The following is a 23755-nucleotide window of genomic DNA, read 5'->3' as shown; positions in this document are numbered from 1 at the left end:
CTCATAGAGCATGTTTGGGACATCATGGGTAGAAGGCTTGCAAATTTACTTAAGCCCCCACGGACTTTGGCGGCTCTGAGACATGAAGTACAGGAAACTCGGGATAGTATCCCTCAAGAAGAAATAGACCATCTTATTGCATCAATGCCGACATGTGTTGGGGAGTGTATAGATAATCCCGGTGGACAACAACATTATTAACAAATGTATTTGTTTTGGGTTGAATCGATCAACTGTAATTCTATTAAATTGGGATAATGAAACACCGGATTTCTGAACTAATATATTGAATTTGGCTGTACAAGTTATATGTTTACAAGGTAACAGCTACGAGCGTACTGGGTTCCCAATTTCCTGGGGATGTTAAGTATCGCTTTGGATTTTGCATACTAAAGCGCAATCCAGGTCCCTGATTGGTCCACGTCTTTGTTCCTTTGTTCCTTGCCCTAAGATGTGACTTCACGATGACCATATGTAGCGCCAACCTGACGCCGAGGATGTGCCAGTTCTATTTTTAGCCCTTGCTGTACCTGCAGGGGTTGGTTTTTCGACCCAAATGCGTCTTTCTGAATATTCAACTGTCCGTAAAGTTTGTGTGAAATTCACTTGACGCAACAGTATTGAAAAAAAATTATAAACCCTTCGTTTTTTTCTCCAAATTTCAATCATTTACTCCTTGCTATACTAATAAGGTTTTACCAAAAAAAAAAAAAAATTAATTTAAATAGCTCCTTTCTGGGTGTTGCAGTTTCTTTGTCAGTTATTATAACTTTAATGAATCCACAGATATTTGAAACGACCTGTAACTCAAGAACAAATCGAGATATATATACATGGTGTGGCGCAATTAATGGATAATCCTGTACTGGTGAATAGGGGAGGTCATAGCCGACCAGAAAATGTAAAGTTATATTCAGTAAAAATATCATAGTTTTCGAGATATCGGACAATTTCATTTTTTTCTAAAAAGTGCAAACATGAGGATTATCCTACTTTTTTTCTAAATTAAGCAAGATGGTAGGAATTTAGTAGTTTATCTCATAGTACAGCTATTTGAGAGTAAAATAAAAAACAATGCCCAAAGAAATAACAAGATTTGTGATTACAGCATTGAAATTAGTGAGTAAAGGTGCACTTTTAAGAAAAAAATGAAATTGTCCGATATCTCGAAAACTATGATATTTTTACTGAATATAACTTTACATTTTCTGGTCGGCTATAACCTCCCCTATTCACAAATCTTGTTATTTCTTTGGGCATTGTTTTTATTTTACTCTCAAATAGCTGTACTATGAGATAAACTACTAAATTCCTACCATCTTGCTTAATTTAGAAAAAAAAGTAGGATAATCCTCATGTTTGCACTTTTTAGAAAAAAATGAAATTGTCCGATATTTCGAAAACTATGATATTTTTACTGAATATAACTTTACATTTTCTGGTCGGCCATGACCTCCCCTATTCTCCAGTACAGGATTATCCATTAATTACGCCACACCCTGTATACATATGATCTTCTTTCTGTCAACTAATTATTTCGAGAAAAGAGATCAGGATCCTTGTAGATTTTTTCTCTAGGTCTTATAGTTCTCAAGATGCTTTCAGTTGACGAAATTGGGACTCCCTGTACCTGAACCTGACCTTACGAAATTTTTGGATTAGGACAAGCAAAGAATCACTTCATTTTAATTTCTCACCGTGTCATTTCTTGGTATTCCTTGAAAGTGGGTGGTACGAAGAATTCTAAATCGCAATGGTTGCAAACTGCAAACCGGAAAATTTCTTTGTCTCGTTCGACGTCATTCCTGATTATCCCATGAGGATGTATAAGTTCTGTGTTATTTTTAATAATCACCCAATGGGCATCGCAATACCATCTGGAATCGAAGATTTTGTGAGTTTATCACGTTTGACAGATTGCAAAAAACTCGCCTTTGTAATTTCAATACCATAATAGAGATCTGCCTGGTTCTCATGATCCCAAGGAAACATATATCCATATTAACATCTTTTGCCAGAGACTTATGAATAAAACCCAGGCAAGATAATATTAGTGGCGTGCTCCAGGTATTGATGATGTAGCCTGCAAAAAATAAAATAAGACGCAATCTTGATAATTCTTTTTCTTCGACAATTACTGTTTAGCAGAGGTTGATAATAGTTTATTATTATTCAACGAGCGGTAATGTATGTCATAACTCACGCAGATGAAGTGCTGTAATTCATCAAGTGAGTTATGACCATTATCGTAAATTGAATACTATACTTTATCTACGAGTATAACAATAAATTTCAAAATATAAAAATAGAGAAAGAACTTTGTCGACAAATCGCAAAAGTCACCTATAAACGTCGAAATTATCAAAATGACATTCCTCCCCTCAATAACAATAATGGAATGTTCCCTTTCGGCGAACCGAATAGAAGTATAGAAGCACAGAGCCATCTTTACCGATATTCCGTTATTATAACTCACGCTGTTTGTTAATAAATTCTATTAATTGCTCAAAAACAGTTGAATAATGAATATATAAATGTGGGATCCAAATTCTTAACACCCGACTGAATGATACGCTACTGACTTTACGAAAGGAGAACTACACGATCGACCCTAAAAGGTTGCCCTATGCAGATTTATCGATATAGGAAGACGTAAGGGGAAGAGGTACTTGAGACTTAAAACGGAGACTGAAGTACGATACAGACGAACGAGGGTGGAATTCGACGTAAGATAGTAGACGGACATAGTTAGGATTCGACGTTAGATATAGACGGATCAACGCGAATAATGAGACAATTAGACGATTAAGAATTAGACGGAATAAAATAACTTCGATAGTTCTATATAGGTAGACGAAAGTTCAGTGGCTGTACATTCAATTGAAGTTGAATTGTACATTGTGTAAATAAACATAGTTAAGTTCCGGTGGCCTTTTTTATATAAACCCCTAGACAACGATATAAAAACCCTATATTTTGGGGGCTCGTCCGGGATATAAGTGAAAAACCCCTACATCGTCCGGAATCGAAGAAGAAGGAAGCCCTATCTACATTGTCCGGGATAAAAGTGAAAAAACCTTTTCATCGACGGGATAGAAGAAGAAAACCCCTACATTGTCCGGGATAGAAGAAGAGAACCAAATATTTTGAAGATCATTTGGAGAAGACATCGAAATCGACGTAGAAGTGTCCAGAATTTGCGACGAGGAAGAATTGCCAGTGAGTCAATCAACAATTGGGAATACGGAAGAAGCCACTACCAGAGGTGTACACGAGAGAGTTTCGATCCAGTAGACGAAAGGACCGAAACGAGATCAATTTTCCGCAGTAATCAGAGGATGAATGGTAAAATTGTATGCAGACTTTCAAGGTAGGACGTTTATCTTTCCAATTTCCATATTGCGAGGCTTGTTGAAGAAGACGACCAAAGAAGAGACTTTATAATTGTTTTTTAACATTTTGAAATTGCATTTGAACATTGTTGATATTTGTGATTATTGATTTGATTTATTTTGTGAGAATATACAGCCATTTAACGTCCGCTATTAGTACGAATTTTTGGATAATTTTGAGTTGAGATAGCATAATCGAATAAGTATTGATTTTAGAGTTTTGTTTTAATTTAGCGGTTTTCGTTCATTTGAATTTTCAGTTTTTCATTGAGTATTAACTGAGTACTTTTATTGAAAATGTCAACTTTAGGCGATATTACAATTATTGAAAATCAAATATCCAATGCTAAATTATCTGCTGTCAAAGCATTGCATTTTATTTGTTACGGTGATGAAGGCGAACCGCGTAAGGTCCGTAGAGCGCTACGTAAATTTTCGGGTTTTGGATGGGACAAAAACTCAGACGATCACTTGACAAAAGTACAAGACGTTTATAAACAACTTAGACTCCCAGACCTGATAACCGTTTCCAATATGCTTGACTTGGATTATAGTGGAACCGATGACGTAATTATCGATCGTATATGCTCATTTTTAATAAAATTCGAATATGGCTTTGAACAAAATGATGAATCGGAGAGAGATGACGAAAATGACGACAAGACGGAAAACACTGACGACGAGCATGAAAACAGTGACGTAGAAAAATATTCCTCAAGACATGACGAATTCAATAGACGGAAAATTATGAAAAAAGAGAGTTTTTCATTGACTTTTCGAGACGTAGAAGATAGTATTAGGCCATTTGACGGAAAAGAAGATTATCCAATAGAAAAGTGGATCGAAGATTTCGAAGAAATTGCAGAAGTTACCGGATGGAATGACTTGCAAAAGTTAATATTCGCAAAGAAATCTCTGAAAGGTCTCGCGAAACTATTTATACAATCTCAAAAAGGTATTAGAACTTGGAGTATTTTGAAGAGAAGATTGATTCAAGAGTTTGAAGTCAATGTAAACAGTGCACAAATTCATAAAATGTTGATGTTTAGAAAGAAGAAATATGATGAAAATGTTCAAGAATATGTATTGATCATGAGGGAAATAGCTAGTCGAGCTAATATAGAAGATGAAGTTATCATTCAATACATTATTGATGGGATACAAGACGAATCATCAAATAAAATTATATTGTATGGTGCCAGAAACTTTCAAGAATTCAAGGAAAAAGTGAAACTCTATGAAACTATTTCCAAGAAACAACCAGTAAGAGGTATCAAACCTTTCAAAACGATAAGAGACGATGTGAGACCCGAGAAAAAACATGAATTTAAGAAGGAATATAGAAATGAAATTAGTTATCAAAATAGAAGTTATAAGCAAGAACTATGTTATAATTGTGGAAGCCACGGTCATAAATCGAAAGACTGTCCAGACAAAAATAAAGGCGTGAAATGTTTTAGTTGTAAGAAATTTGGTCATTTATCATCGAACTGTCCTGACAAAATTTCACAACAAACTCATACTTCAACTAATGTAAATACTATGAATATAGTACCGCGAAATGCAATTAAATTGACTTTTGACCATATTAAATTATCAGCATTATTTGATACCGGCAGTGATATAAGCGCCATTAGACAAGACGTTTACGAATTGTATTTTAGCGAAGATCCAATTTCAAAGGATACGATTGTAATCAAAGGGATAGGATCAAATCGAGTCAAAACATTAGGTTCAATCAGGAAAAAGGTTGAAATAGACGGTGAAGAATTTGATATGTTGTTTTATATATTACCTAAACAGACTATGGATTTCCAAGTTATTGTTGGAAATAATTTATTGAAACAAGCGGAAGTACACCTTAGTGAAGATGAAATAGTTGTACATAGAATAGAAGAAAAATTCTTAATGAGTATCAGAGTGGATGAGAGCATAGTAGACGACAAGATTCATTCGAAGCACATAGACGATGAAAAACACAGAAAGTTAATGAAGAAAATTATTGGAGATGTTAAGCCAAAAAAGACGATGTCTACTAATTTTGAAGTACGCAAAGATGAAGAACCGATACACCAGGAAACTCGAAGATTGTCGCAACCGGAGAAGGAACAAGAACCACCACTTGAAGAAAATGAATTATTAGAGAGAGTGAGAATAGCTCGAAGAATTAAGATGAGAAAAAAGGAAGATATTGTGTTAGCAGAACTTATAGAAAAAGAAGTGAAGAAACAGTTTGACGAAGCCAGAGAAAATTTGAGAGGAGAATTTCATAAGCAGCACTTAATGAAAGTCGAAGATAAAAATCGGAAAAATTATAACGCAAAAAGGAGTAAAGCCGTTGTTTACAAAGAAGGTGACCTAGTTGCGATTAAAAGAACCCAATTTGGTGTAGGATTAAAAGTGCATAAGAAATTTTTAGGACCATACGAAGTGATCAAAGCGAAGAGAAATGATAGATATGACGTAGTTAAGATAGGAAACCACGAAGGACCCATTCGGACATCGACTTGTTCGGAATATATGAAGCCTTGGATACAGTATGAATCCGAGTCGGATTCTCAGTAGGATGGCCGAGTGTGGGATCCAAATTCTTAACACCCGACTGAATGATACGCTACTGACTTTACGAAAGGAGAACTACACGATCGACCCTAAAAGGTTGCCCTATGCAGATTTATCGATATAGGAAGACGTAAGGGGAAGAGGTACTTGAGACTTAAAACGGAGACTGAAGTACGATACAGACGAACGAGGGTGGAATTCGACGTAAGATAGTAGACGGACATAGTTAGGATTCGACGTTAGATATAGACGGATCAACGCGAATAATGAGACAATTAGACGATTAAGAATTAGACGGAATAAAATAACTTCGATAGTTCTATATAGGTAGACGAAAGTTCAGTGGCTGTACATTCAATTGAAGTTGAATTGTACATTGTGTAAATAAACATAGTTAAGTTCCGGTGGCCTTTTTTATATAAACCCCTAGACAACGATATAAAAACCCTACATAAATATAACTCAATAAGAGTAGATAAACCTAAATGTTGACTAATCAGTTGTTAAATTCTGTGCAAATCAATCAAAACATAACGTCATCATACTTTGAGCAGTAACTAACTTGAATTCACTTAAATTTAAGATATAAGCTGAGCCTCAATTTGCTTTTCAAAAGAAGTAATCTCTGCATAAGAGCACGTTCACATGACAAGCGGTCTACGCGCGTTTGAATGAGCGGTGGATAATTGGATACCGTTCACATGGAACGTGGTTGCCAAGCGGTGAACGCGCGTTGCCGTAACGGCCCGTATTCAATTTGAATTCTACATTTTGGTTTGAATCTGGATTCAGTATCAGATTTAGGTGAGAATTAAACGTTTTTAAGTTTTGATAGGTAATTATAGATCGAATAGTTTCTATTATTCATCAATTAAAACTGATCCTACTTAAATCATCTTCGTTTTGCCGATGACATCGTCCTAATAAGTAGCAACATGCAGGAATTGAGCGAGATGTTAAAACAACTTATTGATGCTCTGAAAAAAGTCGGTTTGAAAATTAATGTTTCGAAGACCAAACTTATCAACAACACCACAGAACACATAAACATTGACGGCACACAACTTGAAAATGTAGAAGAATATATATATTTAAGACACTCAATAAGAATCGGCAAAGAAAATCAAACAGCAGAGATAAAAAGAAGAATCAGGCTAACTAGGATGGCTTTTGGAAAGATGAAATATATATTCAGGAATAACGACATCCCAATAAACCTTAAAAGGAAAGTTTCCGATGCCTGCATATTACTGGTAGCGACATATGGCCTGGAAACTATGGCAATAACTAAGAAGACCGCAAACCAGCTGAGGGTGATGCAGAGAGCGATGGAAAGAACTATGCTCAATGTCTGTCTTAGAGACAGAAAAGGGAATGAAGAAATCCGACAAAGAACTAGAGTCGTAGATATTATAGCGCGTGTTGCAGAATTGAAGTGGCAGTGGGCAGGACACGTGGCTCGACAGGAAAAAAAAATGTAAATTAAATTCAACACAAACAGCAGCTAGAATACAGTTGTTTAAAGTTTTTCAATAGACTGCCTAATGAAATCAAAGAAATAAATAATTATAAACCATGTAAGAATATAATATTTAATTTATTGTTGAATAATTATAATTAGAACCATATACTTAGTATAGTAGATTTCTGCTGTTAAGTGGTAGGTGAATGTTATTTTGATACTATTTCTCTTAATTTGTATTTGTTCTACGTGTATCTCATGATTTCTAAATAAAGAGCTATTATCATTTTTATGTGGTCACATAATAAATATTTTTTCTTCATTAGCATCTCCTTCACAGGATATGATGACGAGTTCTTCCCAAGCCCGTCTCCTTGAGTTTTTATCTGAATATACATTACTTGCATATTACAGGAAAATTCTCAATTTCATCTATGAATAATTTAGGAGCGTCCGGTTCCATTTTGAAATGGAATGACCGAACGGATCGAAGGAAAATACGTAAATACGTCTCTGGCATCTATCAGCTCGTGCAAGCGCGGTCATCTGAACGGTTACATTAGAAACCTATGATCTCAAACCGCGAGCCAACGCGCGGTTACTACGGGCAAGCTCTAGAACAGCGCTCTACGCGCGGTCCATAAAAACGCGCGGAGGCATGTGTACGCTTCGAAGAAAATTCATGTACCTGTAAACGCGCGGTTTCAAACCGCGCGTAGGCCGCTCGTCATGTGAACGGGCTCTTATGCAAATATTATAGCGATTATTCCACCCACTTGTCTATGGAATCAGTCAAGTCCGGATTATAGATAACATCAAACTTAACTATTGTTTATGATTTGCCGGTACCTGCTATGTGACGATTAAGAAAACTATACGTCGGCTAAGAGTGTAAATCTGCTAAGTCCATTTTGAACAATTTCACAGGAGAACAAAAAACCGTACAGTACAGTGTTATAATAATAATAATAAGAGAGTTTATTCATGAAAATACATTCAATAGAGTTTATTGAATGTATTTTCATGAATAAACTCTCTTATTATTATTGTTATAACACTGTACTGTACGGTTTTTTTGGTCTCCTGTGAAATTGTTCAAAATGGACTTAGCAGATTTACACTCTCAGCCGACGTATAGCATCGAGAAAACCTTCACTACGCTGCTAAGTAAAAAAGAAAATTGGAAAAGGGAGTCCAATATCCCAGCTCTCAAAAAGAATACCACCAAATGGTAAAACCACGACGGACTGGCGCTGAAGTATTCGAGGCGGTAACCAAATGCTCATAATCGTTAGGCCGCTGCCCAAGTGTCTTTTAGGCTGAGATACTTCTGACAATCAATCTACAACCAAAGCATTGATCTCACATGTCATTGATTCTAAGATGGTATTGGAGGGTCGAAAAGAACCACTCGGGCAGCATCTTCCTGGGTTGGATCATTCCAAAAATGTCTTCGAACATTCGATTCTGCGAGATCTAAGAAGTGTCTGCATCTTAGCAGCAATATACTATAGCTCGTTACAGGATTCCTTACAGGACATTGCCGCCTTAGGAAACACCCCACGAGAATGGGTCTAGCAGAAAATGACAATTCAGATTCTGTTGTAGTCCGGGAGATATACATGACCAAGTTTCTCTCCAACGGTAATTAGTAGAATGCATCAGATAATAGTGATGAAAAGCCACGTGAACGTCAGCTACGACTCTGCTGGGGGGGAGAGCGGCGGCAGCCCCCCAAACATGAAGAAAAAAAAATACATTCAGTCATTTCCTCCCAACTGAAAATTTGTCAAATTGTAGATAACCCAATAAATATCTAGAAGAAAAAATACAATCAGCTGGCTATAGCATACTGCATTATACGTCAGCTGGTGCATCAAACATGAAAAAAAAATTATATTTTCAATGACAGCTCTGACAGCGACTCCGATAATGAATCAGAGAGTGCCACAAACTTCCACACTCGCGAGAATAGGACTTTCTCCACATGTTGCACAATAATATTTATTTACTTTCACTCACTGGTTCAGTATCAGAGTCGCTGTCAGAGCTGTCATTGAAAATATAATTTTTTTTTTCATGTTTGAGGCACCAGCTGACGTATAATACACTATGCTATAGCCAGCTGATTGTATTGTTTCGTCTAGATATTAGGTTAGCTACAATTTGACAAATTTTCAGTTGGGAAGAAATGACTGAATGTATTTTTTTTTCTTCATGTTTGGGTGCCTGCCGCTGCTCTCCCCCCAGCCGAGTCGTAGCTGACGTTCACGAGGCTTTTTATTACTATTATCTGATGCATCTCACCAAGTATCTCTCGAGAGGAAATAATCAACCAAATTTGCACCTGGCTCCCGGACTGTTGGGAGGAGGGAGAAAATGTGGATCAAGTGGTGACGGAATGCCTCGACGTCACTAGCTTTGGACAAGCCATACCAGATAATGGAGTTCATTAGAACTCTAGAACTGGAAGGCAAGCTATAGACTACAACCATAAGATCGTGGAACATTGACTCCCCCTTTAATCTACAATTTACAATTATAGATCTGTCAAATTGAATCTTTTCAGATTTGTGACACCAAATGTAGTCTCTTCTACTTTACTGTTACCTACCCCTTGCGCTCAAAAGTGTCTAAAAAAAAAACTCAAAGAGACGCGTATTAACATCACTACGGACAGCCAAGCTATTTGAGATACCTGGAATCATATAGCCATGGGTCTCTACTGACATGGGAGAACCTTAAAGCAACTAGAGTAACTCGACTATGGGGGTACATTGTGGTATTGAAGGAAACGAAAAAAAAAGGACATCAAGGATGTCACCTGTCAGTCCTAAGCTTTCTGTGGGCTCGGAAAAGACCAATATAAGGAGCAGTCCAACAATGGGAGTAGGACAATAGAAAAACCCTTCGGAAGAACACTCCGGGTCTTGCTCTAGCAAATAAATTTGTGGTGTTCTCACCGAGGATCTCGAAGCTACCACGAGCTTAGCGTCGAGTAATGGTGGGACTGCTGACAGGACACTGTTGGTGCAAACAAATCTGCAACGATCCCGATGCAGTGAAATAATAATATTAATATGTACCCCTAGTAATGACCCTGACTAATTAGTTAACATTTGCGTGGATTAACTCTCAAGTAACCGACCATTTATGTATATTCTATTATGCATTCATTCAGAGTCGAGTAGAGTCTCCAACCAAATATAGGTACATTGATGTAATTTCATAAACTAATATTTGTTGAATAGTCTAACCTAAAATGACCAATTCGCCCAAATTCCTTGTCATTACCATACCAAATTCGTCTATTGGAAAACCATAACTCCGGTGGATACTGATCAGTATAAGAACATTCAACATGCTAGGCACACCGCACCAGATGACCAATATTAACTGGGGTAGACTCAAACCCCATTTACACTTATTCAAAATCCAAGATAGAACGGCAAATGAAAAAAATCTAAAAACAAAAGAAATTTCATGAGATGCGCTACAAGATCAGCAATTTGAGTAATGAAAATGGCTGGAGTTCCATTACTTCATTCATTTTATAAATGATAACCATTGTAAGGTGTATTAATAATAACAGGTGTTTTTTTTGAGGTATATAACTTTAAGTTTGCATTACTGTTCAAGATGGCGACCGATTTAACAGCTGTCGAGTGATTTATTCTCAGTTTGGTTTGGCAATTCATCATGAATAGACTCACGCCTGAACAACGCTTGCAAATAGTGCAATTTTATTTCGAAAATAATAGTTCTGTGCGGAATACGTATCGCACACTACGTCCATTTTATTTTGTTTAGCGATGAAGCGCACTTCTGGTTGAATGGCTACGTCAACAAACAAAACTGCCGCATTTGGAGTGGAGCTAATCCTCAAGTGAATGTCGAAACACCGTTACATCCAGAAAAACTGACTGTTTGGTGCGCTTTATGGGCTGTTGGAATCATTGGTCCGTACTTCTTCAAAAACGATGATGGCTAGAACGTTACAGTCAATGGTGATCGGTATAGAGCCATGATTACTAACTTTTTCATTCCTGAATTGAACAACCATGATGTCCAGGAGCTGTGGTTCCAACAAGACGGCGCAAAATATCACACAGCTCATGCCACAATCGATTTATTGGAAAACACGTTTGGTGATCTTGTAATTTAACACTGCTAGACTAATTTCTGTGGGGCTATGTAAAGTCATTGGTCTATGCGGATAAGCCACAAACCCTTGACCATTTGGAAGACAACATTCGCCGTGTTATTGCCGATATACAGCCACAAACGTTGGAAAAAGTCATCAAAAATTGGACGTGCAGATTGGACTACATCCGAGCCAGCCGTGGCGGTCATATGCCAGAAATCATATTTGAAATGTAATGCCACAAGATTATCTTGAGGATAAATGAAATTCATGTCAATCGAATAATCCATCGTTGTTTTATTGCAATTCAAAGTTCTATAGCTCTAAAAAAAACACCCTTTACATGAGCACAATAAGAAAAAACATACTCAAAGACACTAAGGGTTTGGAAATGACAGATTGAAATATATGCAGATTGCTTTCCATATAGAAAGAATCGTTTTCAAAGAGTTTGCTTCTTATTGATTCCTCGAAAAAGTACATAATTCGAATGTTACTTTGATTGAAGTTGAAGTGCCACTTTTCTTTTTGAGGAAAGATAATTGAAGCTGAACTATTGTAGTCTACCGAAGGTAGTATCATACATGAAGTTGAGTATGTTGACCAAAAAAGCCGAATTGTTAAAATAGAATGTGTTTTTTCTCGTTAGGCCTTGGTGTTAACATAAGGTGTTATGTCAACTTACTTACCTACCACTTATAACAACTATATACATGCAAACGATGTAGGGGATACTGCTAAAGAGTTGAACTATAGTGAACTGTTCCCCTATAAGTATTCCAACGTAAACCAAGGTCATATCATTGATGAGATTGTACATCAAGTTGATGAATTGCCCATAAAAGTGACGAGTGTCCTTTCTGAGATATGTGCGGTTCTTGCTGATCATCAGAACTTGAACAATTATCGTTAGGTCTTCGTTATAACCGGAGACATGGACGAAGACTCCCACAATCAAAGGCACAAAACAGATTATCAAGATGGTGGTCGGTAGATCAGAAAATTTAACCATCAGGCGACAGATGGTCATTCCAGATATCCAACCTACCACCGAACCTGAAATGGAATCGACTTCTATCAAATGAACAAAAAATTGGTTTATCCATGTCGTGAACTGGATTTCACAGGCCTGTTTCAATGACATATGTCAAACAGAACTGTCATCCGAAGTGACATATGTTTAGTTGGAGGTTAGAAGAGATGAGCGATACCGTGAATTCTAGATCACGTTGTGAAACGTGAACGTTATTTTATGATATCGGTGAAATTAAAGCGTGACGTGATCACTGTTTAGGTTGCTTGTTATTAATATTTGTATGAATCACCCAAACCTTAGTTCGTTTATCTTTGCAACTCGAATTGGTCGCTCTTATCATTCAAAGCAAAATTAATGAAAAATTATTATGAAAACATCCATTTATCTTACATTTTCAACTCTTTTCCTTGTTTCAGCTTTAGTTTCGAACGTAATAGAAGGATGTCGATTTTTTAAATGTTTCCCCAAATTTGAAGAGGTAATTTTGAAAGACAATTTCAACTTGCATAAATTACAAGTAGCATAATTTACATCAACTTCTGTGAAAAAAGCGCAAAGATTGCTGGTCTTTCGCCTATTATTATTATGTCTGACGTGTTTTCGTTTTATTTTTAATAATACAGTTCCATTTATTGCTTCGGTCGGCAACTTCAAAATAGAAAGAAATTCTTTGGGGTTGTTTATCGAAGATATGCATAAAATTAGAATTTTATTGCCACCACCAATTATGCAGTAATTCAGTAGTTATTATTTGTTTGTAGCAAGTATTTATTGTTTAACTAGTCCTATAAAAATACTTCCTAAAGCAGGCGAAGTTGCCTACGATGCTGGGATTGTCATAAAAATATGCAATTATGTTAGTCGAAAAAGGTTCCGAAGCAATAAAAACATCAGGCTGCCTTCATAATTTACGATTGCAACGGACGATGATATGCCCTGAAAAGATCTGTGAAATGTTCAAACTGTGATCCCGTCACGCTCTGTATTCGTTTTTCGGAACAGTGACTACCTGTGACATTCTTATATCAGTGATTAAATCACAGTTCGTGAAATATCGCTCATCTCTAGAGGTTTGCCATTTAACAATACGGGTCATTTATTTACTGCTCGACGTGTGAAAATTCTGAAAACTCACTACAAAAATAATGATTCTGTAATAAGTACGTTTCGTGCATTACAGTCAGATTATGGTCGACATAATTGTCTATCTGGGCGTACAATTGGTAAGAGAGTGAAAAATTCGAAGAGATCTTTACTGATGTCTTAAGGCCCATACATTATAAAAATGCTCGCTCGACAGAAAATGTTGCTGCTGTTAGCTGTAAGTGGGAATTTTGAAGAAGATCTAAATTTATCCATTTCTCGATCCGCATAACATTCGGGCCTATCTTACGGCATGCTATGGCGTATTTTGCATCTGGATATGCATCTCAATCCTCATGGGTTTTGTTTTGTGGGGTTAGACGTTGGATCGTGTTCATGACGATAAGACTATTGGATATCTGAAAACCAATATCCGACAATTTATTGGTGAGATGTTGTTCGAAATGTGTCGGCGAGTCATAGAAAATTACCTCACAAGGATCGAGTTTGGTAAGAGATCACGCGGAGACTATTTAATGGTGTATTTCACACATAATGGCAAGGCAGAAGCATCAAATTGAAATAAAAATTTTATGAATATTTTAAATGAAAGTGTGTTTTGTTTACGTTCACTTTCAGACCACAAGATGGGTAACCCTTTGTAATAAATGTATCCTAAGGACACCCATTACGGTTTTCAAATCAAATCTTATGCTTTTCTTGATACACACTCCAACAACAAGTCCATAAACACTTTTATACTATAGTATGTTTTTAGTCGCATAATACCTTCTTATGGGCATGTTTAATAGGTGCAGTACAAAGAATATAGATGTTGTTAACAATCCCGCATTCTTGTGGATCCGCGGGATTGACAATTCTAATCCCGCGGATTTGGAGGATTGATATTTTGGTGCGGGATTGGATTCCTTAGTATCAGCGGATCTCACAAAATACACCAACCAAATGAACATGATTAATAATTTGTATCTTACCGACAACCAAGTGCAACGTGTAACGCAGGAAGTATGCAGGAGAAGAGTGTTCCACCAGCGGTTTCATCACTATTTCCAAAAAGAAGAATACGGTAACAGTACCGACCAAAGCTTCCCCATCTAGAAGGCTGCCCACGTGGGACAAGTTGGAGCCGAAGCTCCTCAACTCTTTGGATCCCGTTGGATAGACGGGAACGCAGAAGAGTCCCAGCATTAAGGCCGTTTCTAACGTTAACTTTTCCACGTCTATGATTTTCAAATTGATTCCAATGATTACGGAAGATATCAGAGAACCTTGAAATAAATTAAAAATAATATGTGTAAATGATAATACCAAAACCGAAACCCTAAACTATTCCCTTAAGTAGAAATGAAACTATACACGGTTATCTGGAATTTTCGATATTTTTGGCGACACAGTATCATTAGACTACATTAGAGCTGCATTCTCAAATTGTTGGAAAATACACAGGGTGTAGCAAAAAAGTGTAAATGACCAAACATGTTTCATCACATAAACACCATGCTTTTTATTGAATTTTCACTCTCCACTGGGTGTTCAAAATGAGACAATTCATTGATGACTTATTTGAACGTTAATATCTGGCTTATTTCAAAAGGCACATCCTGTATTCTATTTTTATTAGGTAGCAAATGTGATTAAGAGGGAACAACACCACTCAGTTCAAAACGAAATTAGTTTATTCCATGTGTTTCTGGTTGAATCGATCAACTGTAATTCTATTAAATTGGGATAATGAAACACCGGATTTCTTAACTAATATATTGAATTTGGCTGTACAAGTTATGTGTTTACAAGGTTACAGCTACGAGCGTACTGGTCTATGGTACCTCAATTTCCTGGGGATGTTAATCGTCGCCTTGGATTCTGCATACCAAAGCGCAATCCAGGTCCCTGATTGGTCCACGTCTTCGTTCCTCGCCCTTCGATGTGACTTCAGGATGACCATATGTAGCGACAATGTGGCACCAAGGATGTTCCTGTTCTATTTTCAGCACTCGCTGTACCTGCAGGGGTTGGTTTTCCGACCTAAATGCGTCTCTCTGAATATTCAACTGCCCGTTAAGTTTGCGTGAAATTCACTTGACGCAACACAACATGCAATCAAAAAATTCAATAAAAAAACAGGGTCTCCCATACAAAAAGTATATGTTGATCATTTACACTTTTTGGATTGTGCTTGACCAGGCTGTGTATTTCCGAACAATTTGAGAATGCAGCTCTAGTGGAGCCTGGAGTCTAATGATACTGTGTCGAAAAAAAAAACGCTCAACCATAAATAGAGAATCGCGTCAATTGAATTAATTACTTCAAGTCTCATGTTTACAAAAAAAATCAACTTTGAAAATTTTGGAACATTTTAGGCTCTGTAGATTAGTAACCAACTGTTTGCGGAAACTCGTTCATAAAAAAAATCTTAAATTTTGATACTAAATTTTTTTCTTCGACGATGCATAAGTGGAAATTTCAAAGTGTACCTACCCAATATTCCGAAGAATAAAGCCTGTATCAAAATCTTGGAGTTCCTTCTACTGAATTCTGTAGAATAGCAAACTTTGTAGTACATGACAGGGACAACTACTATAATCCATTCTGATAGTTTTTTGCATGTTACTTGAATGCAAGTCTGCACTGTTAAATATCGACAAACTCGTCCTATTGCTATTCCTATTATTGCAAAAATCGGTTCATTGGGGGGTGAATACTTGAATTTCTGAAAATTTGATGTTTGTTCAATTGTGAAATAGGTAGGTATAGTCCATCCAAAGTCACTTGGAGGAAGCCAGAATATTTCGATTATACAAGGGTTGTCCCAGTTTCTAGAAATTTCTTTGGGGCCAGTGAATTTATTGCCTAACAATACTTTCAAATAAACCTCGGTATCATCTCGTCATAACTCACAATAAACCGGGTGATTTTTTTTAAGTTTAAATAGTCAAAAATTTCGAAAAAAAAGGTGGTTTTTAGGGGGAAGTCCACTCAAGCCAGAATCTTCAGGGGATGATCTAAAACGATGAGGTTCGACTCAATAATGAGGAATCTGTCCTCAAATTTGATTATGTCTTTTGCCCTTCTGGCCGTATAAACGATAAAACAACAACCAACAAGCACCAAAAGTTTATTAATAAACTGGTATTTTTCGCCGTGTAATTACAATAATTTCAGAGCTCTACTATAAACAATATGAAATCGCAATAACGAATCACGATATCAACACTGTCCAAAGCGAAAATTCTCACATAGACATAATACAAAATGTTTTCCTAAATCTATGGTTTGGATATCCAATATAGGTAAGCCATTTCACAATAGAAGTTTCATCCTTAATTTGATGATTATATTAGCAAGCCATTAACAAATTAATGGAGCAAAAATGATGAAAAAAATTAAAAAGCCGTTAAAATAATGGAGGCGTTAAATTTGATCCGTCATTAACTAATACTTGTTTAATAGACTACCTACTTATTCTTGCAACTGAGTGAAGGTATTTCGATTGAAAAGGCAAATATCTGGAAGTACTTACCCCAAGTGCGTATTTTATCAGACTGAAAATTACGGTCATCCCAAAGAAAAAAATAACTGATACGATTGAATATTCTACTTCTTCCTCTTCTTGTTGATAATCAATTCGTTCAAAATACTTAAAACTCTTTTCGGCATTATACATTCTAATACCTAAAGGCAATAGCTGTTTGAAATAATTTTTGACATCAGTTAGATACATAGATATCTTTAATTAATATATATCTATGGAAATATAAGGACCATATAGCATAGAGAATGCAAGCAGAATACAGAAAAAGAATATTTTAATGACAACACTGATTTGAAATTTTGTGCGTGTATACCAACTGTTAAAAAACAAAGTTTGAATATTTTGGAAGCTGATTATAGTCCTCAAAGAAGTAAAAATTTCATATAAACATGGGTTCCGCAAAGGATCCGTTTTGGAGATTTGAGCGATTTTTCGCTTTTCAAATTAACTACTAGCGCAACCAAATACGATATTCGATTTAATTTCATCTTTCAGATTTATACAATATTGAAATGGTTTTCAGTCGGTTCATCAAAAAAAATCACAACTGGCATCAAACATTGGGTTTTCTTATGACATTTAGGTACTTACTTTTATTGAGTATTCTTCATCCGTTTTGAGTTATTTACTTTCTTCCACTTTGTTGTTAAGAAAAAATTATTATTCCTGAATTTGAAATGCCTTATTCTAATATTGGAATGAGTGGTATGGTTTTCATGTTAAGCCGTGCCAACGGAAAGTGGTCCTGAAGTACGCCACCTTTATTGAAGGAAATTGGTTCCTCAAAAAAAAAAAAGCTAATGATACTGAAAGTCCAAGCAGGGGAGCCCCAAAAACCTAAGCTGTTCATACTATAGGACGTTATTATTATTATTTGAACTGGGGTCGTTTTGCTTCGGTAAGCCTTCCGGGAACTGCGACCATGCAGATCTTTCGTTCACTACCCTACTCATTCATAGAAATCCAGGGAGGTCGTCAACGACGTTAATAAAATTGACAACCTCCCTAGGGGCCTTGGCCATTACCTCTCTGGTATCCAGGACCGGCTTGCCCATGTGAATGGTTCTTAGGCCAGCCAGCTCTGGACACTTGCATATCAAGTGTTCAGAAGTTTCTACTTCCGATCCACAGAGCCTGCAAATCTCGTCTGCTGACTTACCCATACGGTACAAATGATGTTTGTACCGACAGTGCCCCGTCAGCAGTCTGAGCAGTCCCACCATCACCCGAAGCTCCGCTCGTGACAGCTTCAGGAGTTTTCTGGTGTAAGTAGGTGAAATCTTCACGAATTTCTTTGCCTGAGCAAGTCTAGGAGTGTTAGTCCAGTGGATTGTCCTACTGTTCAACTCCCATAGCTGGACCGCAGCATACTAAACGTTAGTCTTGTCAAAGTTACCAAATGTAAAGCGCTATATAGAAATGTTCCTTTTATGAATTACCTATAGATAGTTTTTCTTAATTTTTTAGCATCCGAAAAAAGTGGTTTTTGATATTGTTAATTTTGTTTTAGAGTTATATTTTTATGCGTTTTATTTCTTTATTATAGTTTCAGTTTTTGAATATATTTTTTCTACTTCTTCATTTAATATACAATATATATGTATATGTTATTCTTCTCATATTTTATATCATTTTATTTATATGGGTATTTCATACTGATGCTTAATTCATCCTTGGTGATGTTACATTTTTAAATTTTCTATATATTTCATTTTGATTACAATGCATGTAACGAAATCATTTTATCCTTGCATTCGACCTATTCTGAAGGATCAGAAAAATCTTTGTTCTTCTTCAGGGGGCTCCAGATTTATCTTGTGCTTCGGAACCCAAGTTGTCTTAATCCGCCACTTGCTTCTGTAATTTATCGTATTTGGTTGCGCTAATAGCAAGGTCTGTAGATCACACTACAATATATAGACCTTGCGCTAGTAGTTAATAATTTCAAACCGAAAATAACCCATATCTCCAAAACGGCACATTTGCGGACCCATGTTTGTTTGAAACTTTCCACTTATTTTAGGTCTAGAATCAGCTGGGAAAATATTAAAACGTGTTTTCACAGAAATAACAATTCCAGGATTTATGCATAATTTCTCATTGATAGCGGTTAAAAACCATAGAAAATTCGATCAAAATTCAATATCAAAAAGGAAAACACGGACTTGTGATCAGGAGCTGTTGAGTGCTCTCTCATTCTAGAGACACTTGCGCCTTTTCAAAGCACATATAAATTTATGTGGTCTCCTAGGGAACCCTAAGCGCATGAATGAGGGAGTGCTTAAAGGGTCATATCTTCACATCAGTGCTTCACCCATTTTTTCATCCCAAAATGATCACAAATCATTCTCTACTTTCGGTAGTTCCTGATGCAAAATATTTTGAATGTTAAATTTTTCGATTAGTAGGTAAGTAAACCTATAATTTCGGTAACGACCTATTTTGAATATGATGCGCTAATTTGGATATTTTGAGTTTCATTGATCAGATCCCGATATATTTTTGGTAGTACCAACTTGTAAGAATGTAGGTTTTCATTTTTTTTGTATGTATAGTCAAGTGTCTTATTTATTTCCTTTTATTAATATTTTCCATTTTATCAAATACATAATCTGAGTTTTGACAATCTATTCAAAACTTTTATTCGAATTATTTTGCATCAATAGATTAGTGTAATTCAATTTTATATATTTAATTACTTTTTCTGAATAAACTAATTGAATCACTTTGGTTAATACTCAACATTATATATAATATGAATATGAATGAATAAAGTAAATATAGTTATCTTAAAATTTATATACATATCAAATTCGAGAACTCGTTTGTGTATGACCATATTATGTCATTGTTGTTGTTTAATTTAAATGAATAAAAATCTGATAGAATCTCCTAGAAATCGGCATAAACATTCAATTAATTATTTTACACATACAAACTGAATTTCAACCTTAAGGAATAATGTTGATCATGTATAATATTCATTTGCATATTAAATGGCACATTGCATTGTGAACAAATTGGTATTCTCATTTAGCTCTTAACACTAAATCATTAATGAATGCCTTACTCAGTCGAATTATTTTCTTTTGGAAATCTTTGGAAGTAAATTCATACAAATTGTATTCTTGAATTTGTTTACAGGTCTTGCCACTCCTCTCTACTATTTCAAAAGTTTTTCTAAATTCCTCTGAAAATTCAAAATACTTATAATAGTACAAAAGTATTGATTAGGTCTCCATTCAGGATAAGAAATTAGAAATTATAATTTTCACTTCAACATATTTTTATTATCACAGTAGGTACCCACTACCTGGACTTGCTGCATTGAAAGTATTAACCATTATCCAGCATACCTTCCTTCATTTATCTTCCCCTTCATTTCATACATAAAAACAGAATTTCATTTTTCTCCTACAGATATTGCCAATTCTAAACAATTGTTACGTCCCCAATTAATAAAAATAATATTGTGAAATTCGAGATTAAAAATAAAATAACAAAAAATAAATCAAACGCCTAATGAGAATGTATTTCTTATATTAATAATAAAATTTAAACTCACAGTCAACTAAATAGTTACTTTTTAGAATCAAAATATTTAAACATAATGGAATATTTATAACAATATTCTATACAAGGAAATCAATTGCATTCATTGCAATTCTTCATCCCAATTCTCTTCAGCTAGGTTGAACTGCCTGACATTATCCACATGGAAAGGTACTTCTGCATTTTCTACCAGTGTATTAAACTTATGGCTTTCACAAATTGCCTTCATGACAATTTTTGATGGACACTCCAACATATGCTGTGTTAACAGCGTTTTATCCTTCAGTCGATGTAAAGCGTTGTAGGGACATACAAGATAATTAGGATAATTCACCATACACCGAATTATATGTCTTTGAAGAGCAGATTCTAACATAACATGTTGAGAATTGAATGGACATGTTACTTTTTTTTCGATCATCTTAGTAAAATTCTAAAGCAAATAAAAACACAAGAACACTATTATTTACAAGATACTGCACAAGAACAACAATAAACAGTGAAGTCACAGACTACTAGTCTTTTGTCAAAAATTTTGTATTTTATTTAAAAATTATATGCAACCTAACCTTAGATCCGAATTAGGCATCAACATCATAGAGGATTATTAAATGAAATATTATTCTTATGTATTTACTAATTGATTTTTCAAACTTCAACGAACTATTTATTCCTGATTCTTGTAATGAATAACTCATGAAAATATAAAAAAAAAACATCTTCAAACTACTCCAAAGGTGTTTTTTATTTCTGATAATAGGAGATCCCATCTACCGTTGAGGGCGCTGCAAACTGCAATCAAACATGAAGGTTGTTGAGTTATTTTTCTCGAAATTAGTGTTAGTGATGTGATACTGTATAGGTCTTTTATTGATCTGATTTATGTGGACAGTTTTAAAGATTTCATGAATTTTAAATGGGGCAGAGTTGTGTTTTAGAAAGAATTAAGGTCAACAAATTTGTTATTAAAATTATATTGATACAGATATTTCCTAAACTGAAGGTACAAAGAAAAATGAGAGATTAATTGGTTGATTTTAGGGAAAAAATTCTATAAACATGGACCAGCAAACGCTTTGTTTTCGAGATACAGGCTATTCATATTTTGTAATGATTATACCAGTTCATCCAAACTTCACTACAGAATGGCTAAATAAGCACCAAAATTTATCATTAATTTATTCATCACAGCTTACTAACTGGATCCTTATTATAATTTGGATTTTCCTGAAAATTACTGGAGAATTGTTTGAAATTTTTTTCTAGAAATCGGTAGCAGATACAACAAAACTACAAGAAAACAAAAATAAAGTACCAAAGTTTCTTTTTAGATTTTTTTAAACTATCATTGGTTCACAAAAAATATTCTTGAGGAAAAAAGTGGACGTTGTTGCAAGAAAAATATCACCCTGTATTTCAAAAACAAAGCATTTACTTTCTATAGGATATTTTTGAATAATCCGAGAAATATATCGTTTTCGTTTGTACCTCCAATTTAGGAATTGAAATTGATATCAATTCAATAGAAAAAATGGAACGCTATATTTAAGTTTTATAAACGTATGCATTTGTACAATTATTTGGAAGCTACTCCAAATAATAGATCATTGATGGTGGGTGAACAAATGCTTAATAGCAGACATCTTTTTCTAGTGAGAATTATTGATGGAAAATCAAATATTGAAAGCTCTTAGTCCTCCATAAAAATATCTATCTCACTACTTTGTAGAAGTAGCAGCCGATTCATCTCTTTCTAGGTAAAATCTACATAATCAATGATTTTCAAAAGATCTATTATAAGATCCCATCTGAAGAGGCGTGTTAAAGCTGATGTTTTCAAAACTTGAAGATGGCCACACACAAAATTATTCTATTTCTATATGATTCACAAAGAAACATGACAGTGGAAGTGTTATTTATTCATTTCTGTTTGTGAGGTAGGTATATTATTTTCATAAACTTATCTAGTTCACTTCTATCTATGAAATCATTCAAGGTAGGTAAGAATGAAGCTAGATTTTTACATCTAATTCATCGAAGGTGTTTGTTTGATAAATTAATTTTAGCTCCAAAAAGTTGTTTCTAGAAAATGAATATAATAATCAAACCAAATACTTCAAATGGTCTTTCGATCAATTTAACAGAATTACCAGATTTTGTAGCAAATCAAGTTCAAAAATGCTACCAACTGCACAAAGCTGAAATGGCTGGAACGGTTGATGCAAAATAAAAGTTGCTTGACCTGGACGTCAGTTTGTTGCGTACGGAGTAGTTCAAATATACATTTAGGCGCAGTATACTGTCAATGTCATCTGGTCTACTCCTTAACTTCTTTTCAAATTCTTGTTTGAGAAGAATGGAGGCAGCTGGGTGAATGCTACTTTCTTGGAATTCAAAAATACTAAATTGCAGTATTGAATTTGCTGATACAATTCTCAAATTAAATTACTGTTGGCACCAAGATTTGACTTATAAAATTTTTGCATTGCTTAATCATTTTTTCTCAGTGCACATAAAAAAATTTTATGATTGCAAGGTAATTATGATTTTAACATTTTGAATTATTCACATGGAATAGTTTTATATTTGTGTCATTTTCTAAGTATTCATGTAAAAGGATAATGGAATCTCAAAAAAATTTAGCGGTAATTTTTTCAGTTCAATTCTGAAAATTTCAATATTTATGCACCGAACTATCCATTACCAACTGGTTCAATAGAGATTGGAATTTTTAAATCATTTTCTCTGTTCTAGATGTTGCGTATTGAAAGTAACACAAAATTAAATGCTTTTACTGAGTATGAAGAGGATATTCTCTTTGATTATGATGATCCCGATTTTGACCATACTATTCCGCATGTCAACATCTTTCAAAGTGAGTATAGAATACTCTTCTTAGGATTCCCATAATTGATTCAGGATGATATATTTTGGAAGGTCCATTGTAATTTCTATCGGAAAAACTTATTTC

The 23755-nt window shown here is 35.1% G+C and overlaps 2 protein-coding genes across 3 annotated transcripts in view; one reads left to right on the top strand and one right to left on the bottom strand.

The window, feature by feature from the left end:
* Nucleotides 1-17389, bottom strand: part of LOC123682652 (sodium/hydrogen exchanger 10-like) — a 39542-nt gene extending 22153 nt beyond the window's left edge. For both annotated transcript variants that reach the window (XM_045621399.1, XM_045621400.1), the window contains exons 1-7: nucleotides 17221-17389; nucleotides 16179-16410; nucleotides 14675-14968; nucleotides 12250-12616; nucleotides 10674-10879; nucleotides 1933-2083; nucleotides 1698-1877 (exon numbers count right to left, since the gene is read on the bottom strand). In XM_045621399.1, coding sequence (XP_045477355.1) covers nucleotides 1698-1877; nucleotides 1933-2083; nucleotides 10674-10879; nucleotides 12250-12616; nucleotides 14675-14968; nucleotides 16179-16410; nucleotides 17221-17364 — 1574 coding nt within the window. In that variant the 5' untranslated portion in view covers nucleotides 17365-17389. The remainder of the gene's footprint in view (nucleotides 1-1697; nucleotides 1878-1932; nucleotides 2084-10673; nucleotides 10880-12249; nucleotides 12617-14674; nucleotides 14969-16178; nucleotides 16411-17220) is intronic.
* A 5725-nt stretch (nucleotides 17390-23114) lies between these two features.
* LOC123683246 (protein pinocchio) overlaps nucleotides 23115-23755 on the top strand; it is a 91154-nt gene continuing 90513 nt past the window's right edge. The window contains exons 1-2 of the mRNA XM_045622167.1: nucleotides 23115-23320; nucleotides 23539-23659. Of these exons, the coding sequence (XP_045478123.1) occupies nucleotides 23159-23320; nucleotides 23539-23659 (283 nt within the window). The 5' untranslated portion in view covers nucleotides 23115-23158. The remainder of the gene's footprint in view (nucleotides 23321-23538; nucleotides 23660-23755) is intronic.

The sequence above is a fragment of the Harmonia axyridis genome, chromosome 6 (genome assembly GCF_914767665.1).
Source record: "Harmonia axyridis chromosome 6, icHarAxyr1.1, whole genome shotgun sequence".
Classification (NCBI taxonomy): Eukaryota; Metazoa; Arthropoda; class Insecta; order Coleoptera; family Coccinellidae; genus Harmonia; species Harmonia axyridis.
The sequence above is the reverse complement of the archived record's forward strand: the minus strand, read 5'-3'. Positions and strand labels throughout refer to the sequence as shown.